This window comes from Pteropus medius, unplaced genomic scaffold, assembly GCF_902729225.1.
Source record: "Pteropus medius unplaced genomic scaffold, Ma_sr-lr_union100, whole genome shotgun sequence".
Taxonomy (NCBI): domain Eukaryota; kingdom Metazoa; phylum Chordata; class Mammalia; order Chiroptera; family Pteropodidae; genus Pteropus; species Pteropus medius.
In genome coordinates this window covers 4,157,274-4,174,715 of record NW_024350926.1, presented here as the reverse complement: position 1 = coordinate 4,174,715, position 17,442 = coordinate 4,157,274, and the positions used below count along the sequence as shown (strand labels likewise).

At 41.3% G+C, this 17,442-nt stretch overlaps 1 protein-coding gene and 1 pseudogene across 3 annotated transcripts in view; one reads left to right on the top strand and one right to left on the bottom strand.

Moving 5' to 3' along the window:
• Positions 1-17,442, top strand: part of SLCO5A1 (solute carrier organic anion transporter family member 5A1) — a 108,874-nt gene that overhangs the window by 31,614 nt on the left and 59,818 nt on the right. For all 3 annotated transcript variants that reach the window (XM_039841827.1, XM_039841823.1, XM_039841824.1), the window contains one exon: positions 13,760-13,892. In XM_039841827.1, coding sequence (XP_039697761.1) covers positions 13,760-13,892 — 133 coding nt within the window. The remainder of the gene's footprint in view (positions 1-13,759; positions 13,893-17,442) is intronic.
• LOC120585675 (uncharacterized) lies at positions 5,922-6,040 on the bottom strand (annotated as a pseudogene).

Sequence of the window (17,442 nt, the reverse complement as noted above, 5' to 3'; positions counted from 1 at the left end):
CCCCCCTCACCGTATATGCCTATTGGTGAAACTTCCTGAAAGTAGTTGAAAACTGAGGGGATTGGATGAATCATGGTGTTTAAAAGATATTGAGAAATCTGTATCATTGGGAATGAGCCAAAATATAAAAAAGAGTTGCCCCATATCAAATGATGTTTTTTATTCAGGCTACCCCTGCTACAAAATGCAGAATTCTTATTAGAGAATCAGACAGAACGCCAAGCAATTTTTGATGATCACAGTTGACATTTTTATATACTAGTTTCTTTGGTATTTTTAGAAGTATATTAACTTCCCATTTTGAATGATTAATATTACATAATAGCTATATTACCTCTCTCTAGTCGGGTCTCAGAATTAATGTTCTGTAAGCGATGAGATTAATCTAGAAATGTCCTTGAGAACTGTGAGTAAATGTGAAAATTGAACATAGTAAATTCATGAAAACATCTCTAAGATAACTGCTCTGAAACTTATAATAGTTCCTATGATAATTCAGGATTTTCTTTTTAAAGATTAGGACTTAGCGTTGAGATTTCTTAGGTATTATTTGGCTGTTGCATAAATTAATATCTTTCTACTGGGAGAACGCTAACAATGGTTTGATATTTTTATGGTTTGATTTTGATATTTGTTGTGTAAAGCGAGATTTCATTTGAGGCTTCATTGAAATCACTCCGGAGGCCATGTGGTGTAGTGGAAATGTTTGGACTCGAGTCAGATGGACTTGGTCTTGACTCTGCAGCTTACTAGTTTTGTGACTTGAGCATTTCAAAGGTCAGAATCCTCCTGTAAAGTGGGAACTCATTAAACTTATTCAGATATTTTGTTGGGAGGGTCAATGATCGTGTTTAAAAAGCACAGAAGAGGCACTTAAAAGTATGTTTTCTTCTCCCATTTCTTTCTCTCCTTAAGTCTTTTAAAATTCTTATTGGAACCACTATTTTGCACTTATCCTAGAATGTGTCATGTTGGCAATGATCTTTTCTTGTGTGTTTTAGTCCTCAATAAAGAGTTCACCACAAACTCTTTATAGGAAGGGACATAGCCCTTTTTATCACTCATAACATTTGAAAACATTTTTTAAAAATTATAGTTGACATTTAATGTTATATTAGTTTCAGGTGTATAGCATAGTGGTTGGACATTTATATAATCTATGAAGTAATTCCCCTGATAAGTCTAGTACCCACCTGTCACCATACATAATTATTACAATATTATTGACTATATTCTCTATGCTGTACTTTACAACCCTGTGACCGTTTTGTAACTGCCAATTTGTATTTCTTTATCTCTTCACCTTTTTCATCTAGTCCCCCAACCCCCCTCCCATCTGGCAACCATCAGTTTGTTCTCTGTCTCTATAAATTTGCTTATGTTTTATTTATTTGTTTATTTTGTTTTTTAGATTATATATATATATATATATCACTTATAATATTTAACACAAGGTATTTTGTACAGTATAATTTCAACAAGTGACTACTGACTGATAAATGATTAGGGAACAGGGTGTTCTGGGAGATTGAATATTCCGATTATCTGATAACTAGCTATATGAATTCCATATTTGAAGACTTCGGATGCAAATATACACTAACACTAAAATGTTACGGAATATATAACATCAGCCTTTCGTGGCTCTGAAGATACTTTAAAGTCCTGTATTTGTCTCAGAATCATAATTTTAACTATCAAGTTAGATATAATAATAGGAGTAATAATGATAATTGTTATAGCTGACATTGACTGAGCACTTAGTAAGCGTTAAAGGTTTTAAGTGCATTATCTCATTTGTTCCCTCAATAACTCTTGGAAGTAGATAAATTATAGCCCCTATTTATAGAGGAGAAAGCCCGTCCAGCGGGATTAAGTGTTTTGTCTATGATCATGGAGCCAGTCCCTGATGGTCACGGACATCTGATGCTGAAGCCAGAGCTCTCAGGAGCCACTCACCTACTGAGTTGAATCCTAACTGCTCCTGGGACATTGAGCATTATTTTTTATTTAAAACAAAATGCCTGGTATTAGATTGTTCATTTGCCATAGTTCCTTCTCATGAAAGTCGACTATAGATAGGCTAGCTTTCCAAATGAGAATTTATCCTACCACTGTGAATTGAAATGTTGCGTGATAAAAGAAACACAAAATGGTTAGGCATATTAACTTAGTAAAACTGCTCGTATTTACAAATTATCTTTGTTATTGTTAGATACCAAAGAGTCAGAGATTAGCTGTTTTGAATTCAGATGAATTGATTCTCTTCTTTCATCCATGGGGTGGTTACAAAAGAAAATGCCTTAAATTAGGACAATAGTACCTACCTCGTAAGGTTGTTGCGAAGATTAAGTGAGAAAATACATATAAAGGCATTTAGCACAGTATCTTATATATAATAAATGCCCAGTGTTATTTTTTGTAATAGTTCTCCTGTCAGTGACTTTGACTACTAACACTTCTCTGAATCAAGAATAAGCTTTGCAGTGAGCCCCAGGGTAAGCAGTCTTACTGTACTAGACCCAATTCCAGTGGAGTGAAGAGACAAGAAGGGATAAGATTAGAGGTGTCCTAAAAAGTTTATATCGCTTGACTGTAAAATTCAAGGCAAGGCCATAGTGATGCCAGTGTGTGTAGGGACATTTGCACATGACATTATTCCACTTGTGCTTGAGTGTTACTCCAGACTTGCCTCTTTCTTATGAGAATCATGCTTCTTCGAGTATCTGGAAAGCGAACTGGAGTTGTGCCATGCCTACGCCTGTTTACCTGGAAGGTCTTTCCTGGCAGGGACTTACTCTTCCCAGGAGGTAAATTTAATCTTCTCTTAACAGCTGGTGCACTCTTCTGGGTCTTCACCATATTGAAATAAATGTCACACAACATATTTGGAATGTCTTTTTCAGATAATGTACATTTCTCTGCCATCCTTATGGCGGCCAATTAGTGATGAAACGAGATGAAAATCTAAATAATGAGCTTCTTTTTCATTTAGAATGTTTTTAAGACTCTTGTTACTAATAGTTCTAAAAATATTTTGAAATTTTCAGCTCTTATGGGATTAATTTTTTTCAGTATTAGAGACCTATATGCTTCTTATTATTAAACTTTTGTTGCTTTTTGTATTTTAGAGACATGTTTCTGTAAATGGGAAGAGGATGATAGGCTTTGCTTTCAGATCAAGCCAAGTTCTAATTTTGGCTCTACTACTTACTGGTAATTGCTGGTCTGCTAACTTCTCAGGGACTCAGCTTTCTCATCTGTAAATTGGGAAGGATACTATTCTTTTTCCATAAAGCCATTAGTGTTGAATGGCACAAAAGATGTCAAGTTCCTATTATGGTTTCTGGAAGATCATTGATAAACAATATCGATAGCTATGATATCATTTACAGTGAATTACGGTTCAACTAAATATTACTTGAAGTTTATACTCTTATAAATTGAATCTACGAGAAACTGCCAACTCTGGAAGAATGGACTTTACAAATGAATTTCTTTTGTATACAAATATTCCTCGGTGTGCAAGTAATCACACACAGTATGCAAATGAATGCATATGGCTGTGTTCCAATAAAACTTTATTTACCGAATCTGGTTGGTAGTTTGCCGATCTTTAATTTATTATCATAATTTAGCCTGAGAGAAGTCATCATGTAGTATTGAGCAGATCTATCTTAAGAAAAATGGGAGGATAGCATTACAGATACTGTATGCTCATTCACTGGGGAGTTGCTGGGTATTAGGTGCCCTTTTAGGAGGTGCTGTAGATATAAGAACAAATAAAACAAGCCCATTAACCTGTAAAGGCTGCCTTCATGTTATAAAAAACATATTTCAGTTCACACAAAGATGATACGTTTGATGAAGTATTCGCAGTTGAAAGAGATTAACATACTAATTCCAGAAGATATATTAATTTTTTCCTTATTAAAATTCGTATTCAATTAGAAAAAGCTAAAAATATGGAATGTTATAAAGAAAACACCAAAAAAACCCCCAAAAACCCAAATCTATTGTAATTTCACTACCTGAGCCAACAACTTTTAATACGTGGTGTGTTTCCTTCTGGTCTTCCTATTCGTTTATTTTAATGACTTTTTTGAGGCATAATTTACATACCATAAAATTCACCCATTCAAAGTGTGTAATTCAGTGACTTTTAGTAGATTTATAGAATGGTGCAACCGTCACTAGAACCCACTTTTGGAACACTGGTGCTTTTGAGGTATAATTGACATAAAATAAACTGCACATAATTCAATTATATAATTTGATAAAATTTGAATCATGTCTACACCCATGAAACCTTCATCACAATCAAGATCGAGCATTTCCAGCATTGCCAAAAGTTTCCTTGAGCATCTTTGTCATCCCTCCCCCATGCTGGTCCTCCTCCCTCCATACCCACCTCCAGGTAACCACAGACTATTTTCTATTACTTTAGATGAGTTAGTATTTTCTGGAATTTAAAAAATTGAATCATACAGTATGTATTCTTTTATGTCTGCTTTCTTTCCCTCAGCATAATTATTTTGAGACTTATCCATGTTTTAGTGTATATCAACAGTTCATTCCTTTTTGTTGCTAAAAAGTATTCCACTGTATGAATATCCTACAATTTGTTTATCCATTTACCTCTTGATAGACTTTTTGGCTATTTCCGGTGTGGGGATACTACAGATAAAGCTGCTCTGAATATTTGTATATCGCTCTTTGTACGGACATATGCTTTCATTTCTCTTGTGAAAATATCTAGGAGTGAAATGGTCGAATCAAACGATAATTATGTTTAACTCCTTAAGATGCTAGCAAACTGTTTTTCAGAGTGGCTGTAACATTTTACATTCCACATCAGCAGTGTATGAAAATTCTAGTTGCTTCACATTCTTGCCAATACTTGGTATAGTTAGTCTTTTTTAATTTTAACCATTTGACTAGGAGTTTAGTGGCATCTTATTGTGGTTTTAATTTTTTGCTTCCCTAATGACTGGTGAAATCGAACATCTTTCATGTGCATATTTACCATCCATATATTTTCTTTGGTAAAGTATCTATTGAAAAATATTTTTCCTAATGTTTTCTCCCAGAAGTTTTATAGTATTAGGTTTTACATTTAGGTCTCTGATCTATTTTGAGTTAATTTTTGCATATGGATATCTAATGGTTTCAGCACCATTTGTTCAAAAGACTATCTTTTTTAAATTGAATTACCTTTATACATTTGTCAAAAGTCAGTTGTCCATACAGCTGTGTGGGTCTGTTTCTGGAGTTTCTTTTCTATTCCATTGATCTATTTGCCTATATTTAAGCCAGTACTAAAATGTCTTGATTTTAGTATCTTTGGAATAAGTCTTAAAATCAGATGGTGTTAGTTCTCCAATGCTATACTTCTTTTTCAAAATGTTTTTGGCTATTTTGTGACCTTTACATTTCCATATGACTGTTAGAATCACTTTGCTAATTCCTACAATAAAACCTGCTGAGATTTTGATTGAAATTTCATTGAATTTATAGATTGCTTTTGGGAGAATTGACATTTTAACAATATATTTTTTTTGACCCACAAACAAGACGTCTCTTGCTATTTATTTAGATCTTTAATTTATTTCAGCAATGTTTTGTAATTTTTAGTGTATAGATATTGTACATAGTCAGATTTATCTCTAAGGTTTTTATATTTTTTGATACTGTTTTTAATGGTATTTTAATTTCTGATTGTTGCAAGTATATAGAAATATAATCAATTTTTAAAATATTGAACTCATATCCTGCAACCTTGCTAAACTCACTTATTAGTTCTAGTAGGTTTTTGTTGATAGATTTTTTTTTTTTTTTAGGTGAGGTGACCCTTGATTGACCTCACAGATTGCAAGGACCTTGTCAGCTTACAATCCTTTATTTTTTATTTTTATTTTTTACCTCTACAGCACTTGGTCTTCCTAGGTGGTCTCCTATCCAAATACTAACTAGGCCTGACCCTGCTTAGCTTCCGAGATCAGATGGGATCAGGCTTGTTCAGGGTAGCATGGCTGTAGATGATAGTCTTTTTTTAAGTGTATGTTTTTTGACATAATGTGATCATACTATCAACAAAATTTTATATCCCTTATTTTCACTTAAATTTTAAAAATAATTCTCTTCTAAGGTATTAAAACTCTTTGTAAACATTCAAATTAATACTTGCATCATGTCTCAAAATGTAGTTAATCACTATTATTTTTATTGTATTTCTATATATATATAAAACGCAGTGATAAATGTCATAGTAAATTCCAAAAGCTTGTACCAATTATAAAACTGTAGCAGTAATCGACAAGCTAGATGGCAGTCACTCACAGGTGGCCAATATGATGTCTTAAAGCCACAACACATTAAACACCTCTTTCCCATGCCCCAGATGGTAAGTGAAACTGGCTGTTCCCATATGTATGTGCATGCTCCCTTTTAGGATATGTATTACTTTGAAAATATTTCTAAAGGGAGATGGTGAATTTAAGCCAACTATTGCTCATTATGGTGGTGAGGAAACAGACTTCGAATCTGCTTAAACCCTTTTCCCTTCTCATTCGTGACCTAAGATGCTCTCTGGATGTTTTAGCAAAGCGATAGACTGTTCTCTGATGGCTGTGACAGCTCTTCTTTGGCTGTCAGGCCTGCGTCAAAATAACTGAATCACTTAAAGGAAAAAAAATTGCTGCTCAAAATAACCGAGATCAAAGGTCTCTTATCTGCCTGTGCTTGTGAGTGGAAGGAGTGAGCGAGGGAAAATTTCTTTAAATATGATGCTCTGAAGTACCTGGGCTAATTTTCAAAAAATTGTGCAAGTTAAATATGAGTTGGTATCACTGCTGTGTATTGCAGTGAAGTGTGGATTGCTTTTCATGTCCTCTTATACTCTGCAGTAGCTGTGCCACCAAACATATTCACAAGGATGACCGACCACCGCTCACTATGTCCCAGACTGGGTTTCATAGTTAGCTGAGGACCGTAGGCCTGTTTGCACGATGTTTCCCTGTGCGACAGTCCTGAGTGCAATCCCAGGTCCTGGGACTGAGCCTACATCATACTGTAACCTCCACCCTGTCAGCACCAGTCCCCAGCAGCATCCCCTGCCACGCGGGCAGCTGAGGAAGTGGGTCCTGTGCCAGAGGGCATGCAAGAAAGCGGTTGACTGTGAGCAGCGAGCAATAGGAGGCGGGGAACGACATGGAAGCAGAGTCAGATAAATTAGAGACCAAGTTCAAGTGAGGGCCCAGCAAATCCAGGCCACTTCTAGAGAGGCTCTGAGAGCTCTGGAAAGTCAGCTGGGGAGGGCGGTGGCCTCTGGGGAGCCTGGCAGAGGTGGAGGTCAGGCCTGCAGTGGGCTGGGATAAGAATCGAGGCTCTGTGGCTGCAAACCATGGACACCGGTGCTGTCAGACCAAGGGCTCTATGGGGAAGGAGGATAGAGATGGCTCGCAAGGACAGGGCAGCCCCAGGGGTCTAGGGAGCAGGAGCCAGTGGATGGCTGTTCAAGGCGCTATACCGTGAGAATGAATCCACTGCTTTTGTGGCTCCAGTCAAGACGGGCAGCCTATGTCTTTATCTCTTCTCGAGTTGACGACATTCATTAGTGCTTGTGGCACTGCCTAGGCGTGGGGAAGTCATCGGTGAAAAAAACGGCCCTTGTTCTGATGGGACTGGCGTTCCAGTGGGTGAGACAGATCATAAGCAGATGAAAAATGTCGCGTATGGCGGTGTGTGCCATAATGAAAACCGCAGCAGGACAGGGTGAGCGATGGCTTTTCTGGGAAGTGATCTTTGAGCAGCAGTCTGGAAGAAGGTGGTGACTTGTGGCCCCATGTGCATCTAGGATCTCTAAGGGTTTGGATTGGGGCCCTCGGTTTCCCAGGCCAAGCGAGCCTCGTGGCTGGCTGAGTGATCACTGGTAGGAGTTCCTGAGTCATTTCGTGTAAGAGGCAGGTCGAGTTATCCACCGTAGCTGGGAGAGTTCCGGGAGCTGTTCCCCGAGTTGCAGCTGACCCCGCGGAACGACCCCATTTGAGATAATCCCCAGTGCGGCCATACTGGCTTTTGTGATGAGGAAGGAGGAGCGTCTTTGGACTCCGTTGGGACTGGAGGTGGCAGCCTTGACAAGGGCTGGAATAGGTGCAGGTGAACATTGCGGGGTGAAGTTATGCCTTCTCTCTCGAGTAGCCATCGGAAGGTCTACCCGTGGGACCCTCCGCAGGCCAGGCCAGAGCTGAATGAAGAGCCCTCTGGCTTGTCTGTCTCGCTCTGTACCTGGCTTGTCTTAGAGTTAGTGCTTATTCATCACAGACCTCGGATTTGGAACTCATACTTTCTCGTTACTGGATCACGTGACACAGCAATCTGAGAGTCCAGCTAATCACATGTACCATGTGCAAAGTGAGACTTGGGACCTGGGCAGAAGGGTGCCTCCCTTCCATCCTTAACTGGCAGGAGAACCATGCTGTGCTGACTCCAGTGCCTCCGGTACGGACAGCTGTGCGTTGCGGGTCTTGGGGGAGATTTAGTTCATGTTGCTTAAAGAGCACCTGACCGAGCTGGAAAGATAAAAACACTGATGAATGGTATGTAGCAACAGCACACAACCTGCTACCGTGGTTTTGTGTCCTGTTGGTCAGAGGAAGCCTCGTAAAAGAGCTGGGCTTTCGAAAGATGGGGAGTAAAGCATGTGTCGAGCGAGCGAGCTAGTCAAGCAATATGGAGGATGTTCTGGAAAAAAGGGATGAGAAGTGACCATGCAGCCAGCACATAGAAAGTAGACACTCTGGGGACGGGTGAAGCCTGAGGGGGCGTTACTGGCAGACATCAACACACGGACTGGGCAAGACGATGTGGAGACACAGTCAGGAGAGAAGGAATGGCCAAGGCTGCGGGGTCAGGGCTAGAGGTCAGGTGCGGACAGAAATGTGAGATGAGCAGTGAAGTGATAGCAAAGTCAGAGAGGAAGAGTGAGATGACTTCCGGTGGCTTAGTACCTAAGCCTGTGACTAATGAGCTGGGGACGGGAGCCTGTATGTCTTGCCAAGGTAGGGAGGAAGTCCATCCAGACAGGAGAAGCCAGAGGTGCGGCGTAGGAATAAGGGACATCGCCATTCTGTTGACCATGATATTCTTCTAAAATAGAGTGAGTTGACAGAAGGTCTGAGTTTGGGGAGGCCAACAGATTAGGAGGCGACCGCCATGGAAAAGGTAGTTGGTCACAGTTTCCAGGAGGTGGTGACATGGCAGGCCGCAGGGCGGCGGGAGCCTGTCCCGTGCTCCCCCCGGGAGGGAGTGGGTGAGGCGGGGTGGGCAGTTTACAGCTAGCTAGTTTGAATGACTTCAGCTGGCTCTGGGTCGTGGGGCTGTCACTCGTTATCGGGTACCCAGGGCTGGTGGATAATGGCTGGGGTGTGAGGCCAATAAAAGAGGTGGCCGGGCATGGGCTCGGGACTGGGTGGTTTGTATTGGAAAAGCGCACTTGCAGATGAGCTGCTCGCCATCGGTTGGAGTTTGGCGGGCGGTGGTCTCCTTGGGGTCAGCAAGTCTCCTAATGTCAAAACATCGGAATATGGAAAATAAGACATGGTTGTACAGATGTGTGATCGGCGCATAAGTAGTTAGGACGGACCTCCCACATCCAAACTAAGCTATGTGTATCAGTGAATATACAATAATAACAATAAAGCACGTTCTTATACAGCCCTCGCCACGCACCTGATTTTCCACATGGTTTACAAGAATTAACTCATTTACGGCCTGTTAGCAATCTTATGAGAAAATGCTCTGACCATCTCAGCTGAGGAAACAGGCTCAGACAGGTTAAGCGACTTGCTAGTGGTCACGCAGTAGGAGCTGAGGCAAGGATTTGAACCCAGGAGTCTGGCGTCTGTGCTTTAACCACTACACAGTACTACATATGATATGGCCCCTGCCATGAAAAATGGTGAGTTACTTCAAAAGATAAGCCAAAAATGTTTGAAGAGATAGTAAAAGTAAAGAGCAGGGCATCTTTGAGCTCCAGAGAATGGAGTGGCCCGGTTTGTCTCAGAGGGGAGTTTTGCAAGACCCGGGAGTGTGCGAGACAGTTTTTGGGGTGCAAGAAGAATAGATTGGAACTTCTTTCATATTGCAATTCCATCGACCAGCCTGGACTCCCAGTACAGCTCCCCAGCGATGGTGTCATCAGGTCTGACGCGACACAGCCACGAGACGTGAAATTTATGAGGTTCACTGAAGGCCGCGTGGATTGACATCTCCCGCCGTTAGCTCGCATCTGAAGAGACCGCGCGCGCGGAGGGAGAGCTCCCCGCTGACGTCTGCTGTCGTTCGTGTTGGTGGGTGATGACGGGGACGAGTCCCGGGGCTGGGTCACAGCAGCGAGCACCCCGACCAGGACCCCCCGCTCTCGGGAGCTGCGTCCTGGTTGGGGAGGACAGGTGATAAACACGATGGGTGAAGGAAATGATACAGCGCGTTAGGCGGAGACATATACTAAGGAGGAACCTAAAGCAGAAGCGGGGCGGGCAGGACTGGGGGAAGAGGGGGGCCTCCGGGAGAAGGCACTGTTGGAGCAGCCGTGCTGGAGGTGAGAGTGGGGACCACGTGGCTCTCCGGGGGAAGAGTGTTCAGTGCGCTCAGGCACGCGCGGGCGCTCACGCACACACACACACGCACACGCACCACACACAGAGCAAACGCTAAAGCCCGAGCTGGGAACGTGCCTGGAGGAGTGCGGGAGGGCGAGGAGGTCGTGGAGGTCACGGTTCAGTTGTGACGGGAGCGGAGTGAGCTGGAGGAGGGTCAGGAGATGAAGCAGAGAGATTACGGGGTGCGTCCCGCGTGTGGGCAGGTGCTTGTGGCTATGGAACAGGACCCTGGCTTTTCCTGAGTGAGATGAGAAGCCACTGGAGGGTGTGAGCAAAGGAGTTTCTAGGCTCCTGTTTCTAGAGGGCCGTTCAGGCTGCCGTGTTGAAAATAGAAGGCAGGGCAGGGATTCCAGAGGGAGGCCGAGAGCAGTTTCCCAGATGAGTGACAGTGGTGGCTTGGACCAGGGCCGAGTTAAGGAGAAGGAGCTGCATGCGGGATGTGATGGTAGAACCGATGGGGTTTACTGATACATGTCAGATGTGAGCGGCGAGAGAGAGACCAGTGCTATACACACGTTATTTATAGTGCAATTACACCGCGAGCAAATGTTTACAACCTTTTATTGATAGGGACGCATGATGAAAAAGTGTGTTTTTTGTGCACGTGAAAATCCCCTGCAAATTACATAGTTTATAGGGATTCTGAAGAGAGAGACCAGTGAGGAGGGCGATGGGTGCTAAACTTGGTTGGGCCTTGAAGAACAAGTAGGAGTCAGACAGATAGAGGGGCCCAGGGCACTGTGGGTCCTTGCAGCTCTGGCATCATTCTGCGTTGAGCCCTGAGTTAGGCAGTAGGTTTTGTGATTGAAATGGCAGCAGGAGTCCACCCCTGAACCTTTTCTTTAGATGGGGGTGGGGGTGTGGCAAGTGAGGGGCTGGGGGTGATTGGGAATTTTTGACTGGGGAATGAGTGGTATGAGTTTGCGTCAACAATTCACTCCTCTAATAAGCTCTGAATGAGTGCCATTGGTTAATCAATGAATGACAGTAACTCAGTAGCTAGAATGATTTATTTAGTAAATGGGGCCATGTCGATGAGTTATCGTATATATTTATATATGTTATATGTACTTATTGATGTATATTTATATGTAGTATGGTTGTTATACCATACCACATAGTCTAGCATATAGTATAGTTATATAGACATACATGCATGTGGACATATTTATTTCCATTAATGAGAATGATTCTGTTAGACTTACAGTGGTTGTTATATAATTATTGTTTTTTTTCTGATTATACGGCTGGATTTTACCAAGCTCTATCTGTGTGTCAGAAAGTAAAGATTTCTCGGTGACTGCCATTTAACTGGACTTCCCTTCACGGAGTAATTGCATGGTCTCACCTGCACCCATCCTGCAGACTGCAGGTGGGCGCTCTGGGATGTGGCTCTAGGTACCCCAGACATAATAAATACGATGGCAGAAATACCCTTTCCTCCCGTCTGTGTTTGTAAGACAGTCTCTTTTATGCCAGAGGAACTATTTTGGGAAGATGATTCGTGTCACATTTTGGCCTCGTTTACAGTTATAAGTTGTAAATGGTGCTGGTTTGCCTGGAGGTGTAAACAGAAATTTTATCTTCATATGTGTGTGGAACTACCTGAGACTGAAAAATAAAAGTACTTTCTAGTCTCGAGTTCTGTTTTAGGCTGTAAATGGGGAGGTTAATAAGATATTTATCAAAATTCTAATTTTATTTTATTAAAAGCATGCCTCCAAAAGGATTCCAATTACTTGTGGCTACACCATCATTTACAAACACAGATGGAGAAGTGGAAGAACCTAATGCCTTATCGTTACAAGCAGATTCTGCAAAATAAACACGGCTTTCTCCACTGAAATACTGTGAAAAGTGAGGGCAGGTGGTAAATTACTTCTGTCGTTTAAGGAACAGAAGGGACAAGATTATTCAAAGTTTATTTAGGTATAGATGATAAAGACGAGCTATTCTGATGATTTTGATTTCCTTTCTGGTAAATAAAGTGCTATGGGAAGGATATGGCAAACCACTTATTTATTCAGTGATTAAAATGCATAATGGCAATAGAAATGAGAAACATGTAACACCTGAGTTTATTATGCCTCGCACACAGGAGTTCTTTAAAAGTGTTCATTGATTTGTCCCCAAGTTACAAGATGAAAAAAAAAAAGAGGTTCAGAGTGTGGCTAGATTTTTCTATGACTTTCAAGGAATTTCATAGCCTACCTCAAAATTTAAAAATTTGCAAAATATTATTTATTTAAAAAAATTTAAATCACAGCATGAAAACAATGTAAAGAAGTGAGTTTTTTTTGTTTGTTTCATTTTTTTTTTTTTTTTGCTGTAAGCCCATTTGATGGCTACATTTTTGGGTGGAATGACTGTCTTTCTAGTCTACTGACATTAAGACTCTTCCTCCCCCACCTTGGACATGTGCTTTAAAAATTATCTTCTATTTCAGCTGTAGGTTGGTGCTTTCCATTTGGGTCTTCTCACTCATGCTGTTTAAAGAGATTTAGTAATATTTAATTAAGATTCCTCAATTAACAGCAAAACCAAATGCATTGTGAGAGCTTTGATTCCCAAGTGGTAATTTGAAAATATTATTGATTTGAGTGTGCTTACACACGCAGCTTTGCCAAATCAGCTGAATCCAGCTTCATGGCAAAATCTGGCCTTGAGTTCTCTCAACCTGTTAGCATCCTCCATCTGTGACAAGTGACATCTACTTTCCCCCCCATTTTCTTATGTTGAGACTACCTTTTATCTTATCTCATCTATTAACTAGCCTCATTAACTAGCCCAAGCTTATACTTTCGGAAATTTAAATTGAGTGGATCGGGGGTGGAGCCTAAGCACATATATTAAAAACGAAAGTAACCAAAAAGTTCTTCAAATGATTCTTATGTGCTAAGAGGACACCAGGCATCAGTTAAATAAAAGGCAAAATTTGAAACCCAAATGTCAATACAGACACGATCTCTAAAGTTCTCTGTTTTTGGAAGTTAACTGGATTTAACCGTGACATGTGCATGGTCTGACTGAAATTAGACAAATACTGAAACGTAAGTAATATGTCGCCGTATTTTATATTTCTCCTTTTGTCTTCTCAGCCATCATGTATGTCATGGGAGCACTTGGTCCTGCAGTGGGATATTTATTAGGTGGACTTCTTATTGGTTTTTATGTTGATCCCAGAAATCCTGTTCGCCTTGACCAGAATGACCCTCGTTTCATTGGAAACTGGTAAGAACTGTTTACTAAATTTTTCATTTCATTTATTACTAATGAGAGAGTACCTTCATCGTTGAAATAAAAATTTTCCCAATGGGAAGATGAAAAATAACTAAAAATCACCCAGGAGGAGGTGGTAGGCAAAATAATAATCTCCTAAAGTTATCCATGTCCTAAACCCTAGAACCTATGAATATATCACCTTCCATGGGAAAAGGGACTTTGAAGATGTGATTAAGTCGAAGACCTTGAGATGGGAAGATTATCCTGCTCGACCCGATATAATCATGAGGGTCGTTATAAAGGAAAGAGGGGGCAGGAGGGGCAGAGGAAGAAAAGGAACTGTGGCGATCGAGTCAGAGGTTGGAGCGATGCGCTTTGAAGATGGAGGAAGGGACCGCGGATTGCAGGCGGACTCTAGAAGCTGGGAAAGCAAGGAAACGGGTTCTTTCTTAGACCCTCCTGAAGGAATGCAGCTCCGTCAACCCATTTTAGACATCTGACCTTGACAACTATGAGAATACATTTGTGTTGTTTTAAGCCCCTAAGTGCGTGGTAATTTGTTGCAGCAACTACAGGCACCGAATACGGAGGGTTCGGGAATCTTGGCTCAGTCCTCAATCTTGAGGATGGAGGCGTTCGTTTCCTTTATAGCAGAAGGGAGGAAAGGGTGATGTGGCTGTGCTGGGACTTTCCTGTGAACTTCAGTCAAAGCTTTCACGGTCTTTTCTGTGCCTTTAAAAAAATATTTCCCCCCACTTCCTTATTATGTCCACCGCTTTGTCCACCGTTCCCACTGCCCAGAACCCCAGCCCTCCTCTCTCGTCGTCACACTCGGTGAATCGCTCGTTTCACTCAGCGATAGTTTGTTTCTCTGTGTGGGCTGGAGACTTAGCTTCTCCGTCACTCGCCAGCCCTCAGTTGTCCTGCTAAATAATAAATTAGGACTTCGAATGGGAGCTCCACTTTAGATGTTAGGTTATTTATTCAAAGAGCCAGCGCTGTTTGTGTTCTTAGCCCTTTACTTGAACGTAGGTTTTTTCTTTTTCTTTTTTTTCAGTATTGTAAGCACTAACTGGAAGTATTAGTGTCCCGAATTCGTTTAACATGGATTAGTAATAGGTATATATCGATAAGAAATTTTCATTTTATAGCAGAGAATACTGCAGCATTAGACATTAGGGTCAAGAATTGCTTTCTAAAGAGTTTCTTAGAGTTCTCTCTCTGCTTCGTTATAAGGTAATAACCTCATAACTTCGAGTCCACAGGAATAGATGTTTAACACTGTCTATTTTCAAAGCAGTTAACAAATATTAATTAAGCCACACGACACTTCTTACTTTCCTAAGTAATGCTCTTTGCCCATGGACGTGCTGAGATTTCGATGAGCCTGGCCTTCCACAATTTTGAAATTATACAAAAGGAAATTCCCTCGTCAGCATTAGGGGAATAACACGGGAATTTTAAGTTCTTTACTGATAGTGAAATTTTTGGTCTCCACTAGAGATTTTTTTTCCTTCAAGTTTTGAAATAAATCAGAGTAAGGATTGTTTTTTTTTGATTCTCAGAAAACTAGATTGTTAAAATATATTCACGAACATCCCATCTATATTCTGTGTTCCATACAGACGTCCGCGAGAAGTGCAGGGCAATAAGGGAACATCTGGGAGGAGAGAGGCAAAGGGGACCGACTCGGGGTCAGGGAGAAGCGAGCAGGGGCTTTAGGCTCACGCGTGCTTTCTGCCATCTTTAAAAAGTTTTCTAGTAGACGTCAACCCAGTTGGTAGCAAAGTGGAGTGATTGAGAGGGCAGACGCTGAAGTCACAGTCTCCTGGGTTTTGGTCCCAGTCGGCCACCGCAGAGCCATGTGACCTTGCGGAAGTTACTTTACTTCTCTCTGTCTCAGTGGTTGCTGTCATTTTATCAATCTGTAAAATGGAAGCAGTTACAGTACCTACCTCATAGGGTCGTTGTGAGGAGTGAATGAATCTATATGTGCAGAACTCTGTAGTTCTTGCTACCTAATATGTGTGAGTTATTATTTAGTCCTTTGAATTTCATCAATGTTCAGGGAGTTTTATTCATTTTAACGGCCCAGCATTAGTCCTACGAATGAGGAAATTTCTCAATATGCAAATCTAAATAGGGGTCAATTTAAAATGAGATTCGTTTATTGAGTAGCCCTGCTCGTAAGACTTCCACCTTGAACAAAGGCATAGTTATCTGACGGTGTGACTTTATACCATGCCTTGCAGAATGATATGTTTTCCCATAAACATATGCTGAAAGAGTGAAGGGGGAAATGGACGATTCACGCTAGCATTTATCGGGAGGTTTCTGTGTCAAGCATTACACCAAGAACTTTACACACATTTTCATTTAAGCCTTGTAACAACCATCTGTAGTCGCTTATCTTTTGCCCATTTTGCAGATGAGGAAATTGATGCTCAGCCATTTGAATAACTTGCCCGGAGCCTCAGAGTCAGTGAGAGCTGGAAGGAACTGGGTCCAGGTGGATGCTTAGGCCGTAGACTTAACCCACCCCTTTTAGAGAGCAGTCTCTGGGTAATGGTGCATTAAAAGGAGGCAGGGACCCTGGCTTTTCAATTTTGGCTCTCACTCAGGTGTCTTTTTCCAGCGTATAATGCGCACTTTCTTGTCCTACTCAGGTTTCCTCGGTGTCCCCTTTAGGACCAGCGTTACGTCACGCGTTCACTACAGTGTCACTGTAGACCGTTGAATGCGGGCTGGCTGGCTCTGCTTAGAGATGCCAAACTTTTATATTATTGTTTATTCCCTATAATTCTTTCTCTTCTTCTGTTTTTTTCTCTCGCTTTGGGAGATGTTTGCATTACAATTTTGAGTCAATGGCTCTGGGGGGGTGGCGGTGGGAGTATATATCTACGTAAAAACAAACAAAACCAGCTACTACGAATTGATTGCAGATGGGGCAGACATTTTATTAGGTGCATTCCATACGTGGTCTTATTATTTTGGTGACCCCAAAACAGTTATTTTTACCCCCTGCCCCTTTCAGATGAGAAAGCCAGTTCAGAAAAGCAAATAACTTCCCTAGGATCTTAGAGCGAGTAAGTGGCAAAGACAGGAGAAAAACCCAGTTCTGTCTGAAGCCGCAGCTCAAGAACTGTCTCTTACACTATGCTGCCTGCCCTCCTGTGGAGAGAGTGGGAGAGGTCTGGGGAACTGGAGGTTCAGGAGAAGTGATTGTAGGGTTTGTAGAAAGATTCAGGAATGGTCAATGAGCAGGGCCGGGTTAGTAGACGCCTTGTAAGCAGCCAAGTGCTCAAGGGGCCAGATATTATAATAGCTATGTTCCTGCAGACAGATGACTTTGTTTTTTAAAAACTATTTTATTCGATTTATTTATTCAAGACATTTTTTTGAGTACCTAACTTGTGTCAGGCGGTGGGTTCATGATTATATTCTGACTAAGTGAGATCGCTACAAGTCTGCCCTGAGCAATCTTCTCAAAATAAAACCTCCTCCGATTGTCTTAAAATCTTTATTTGATATAACCTTAAAAATGTTTGAAAATAACACA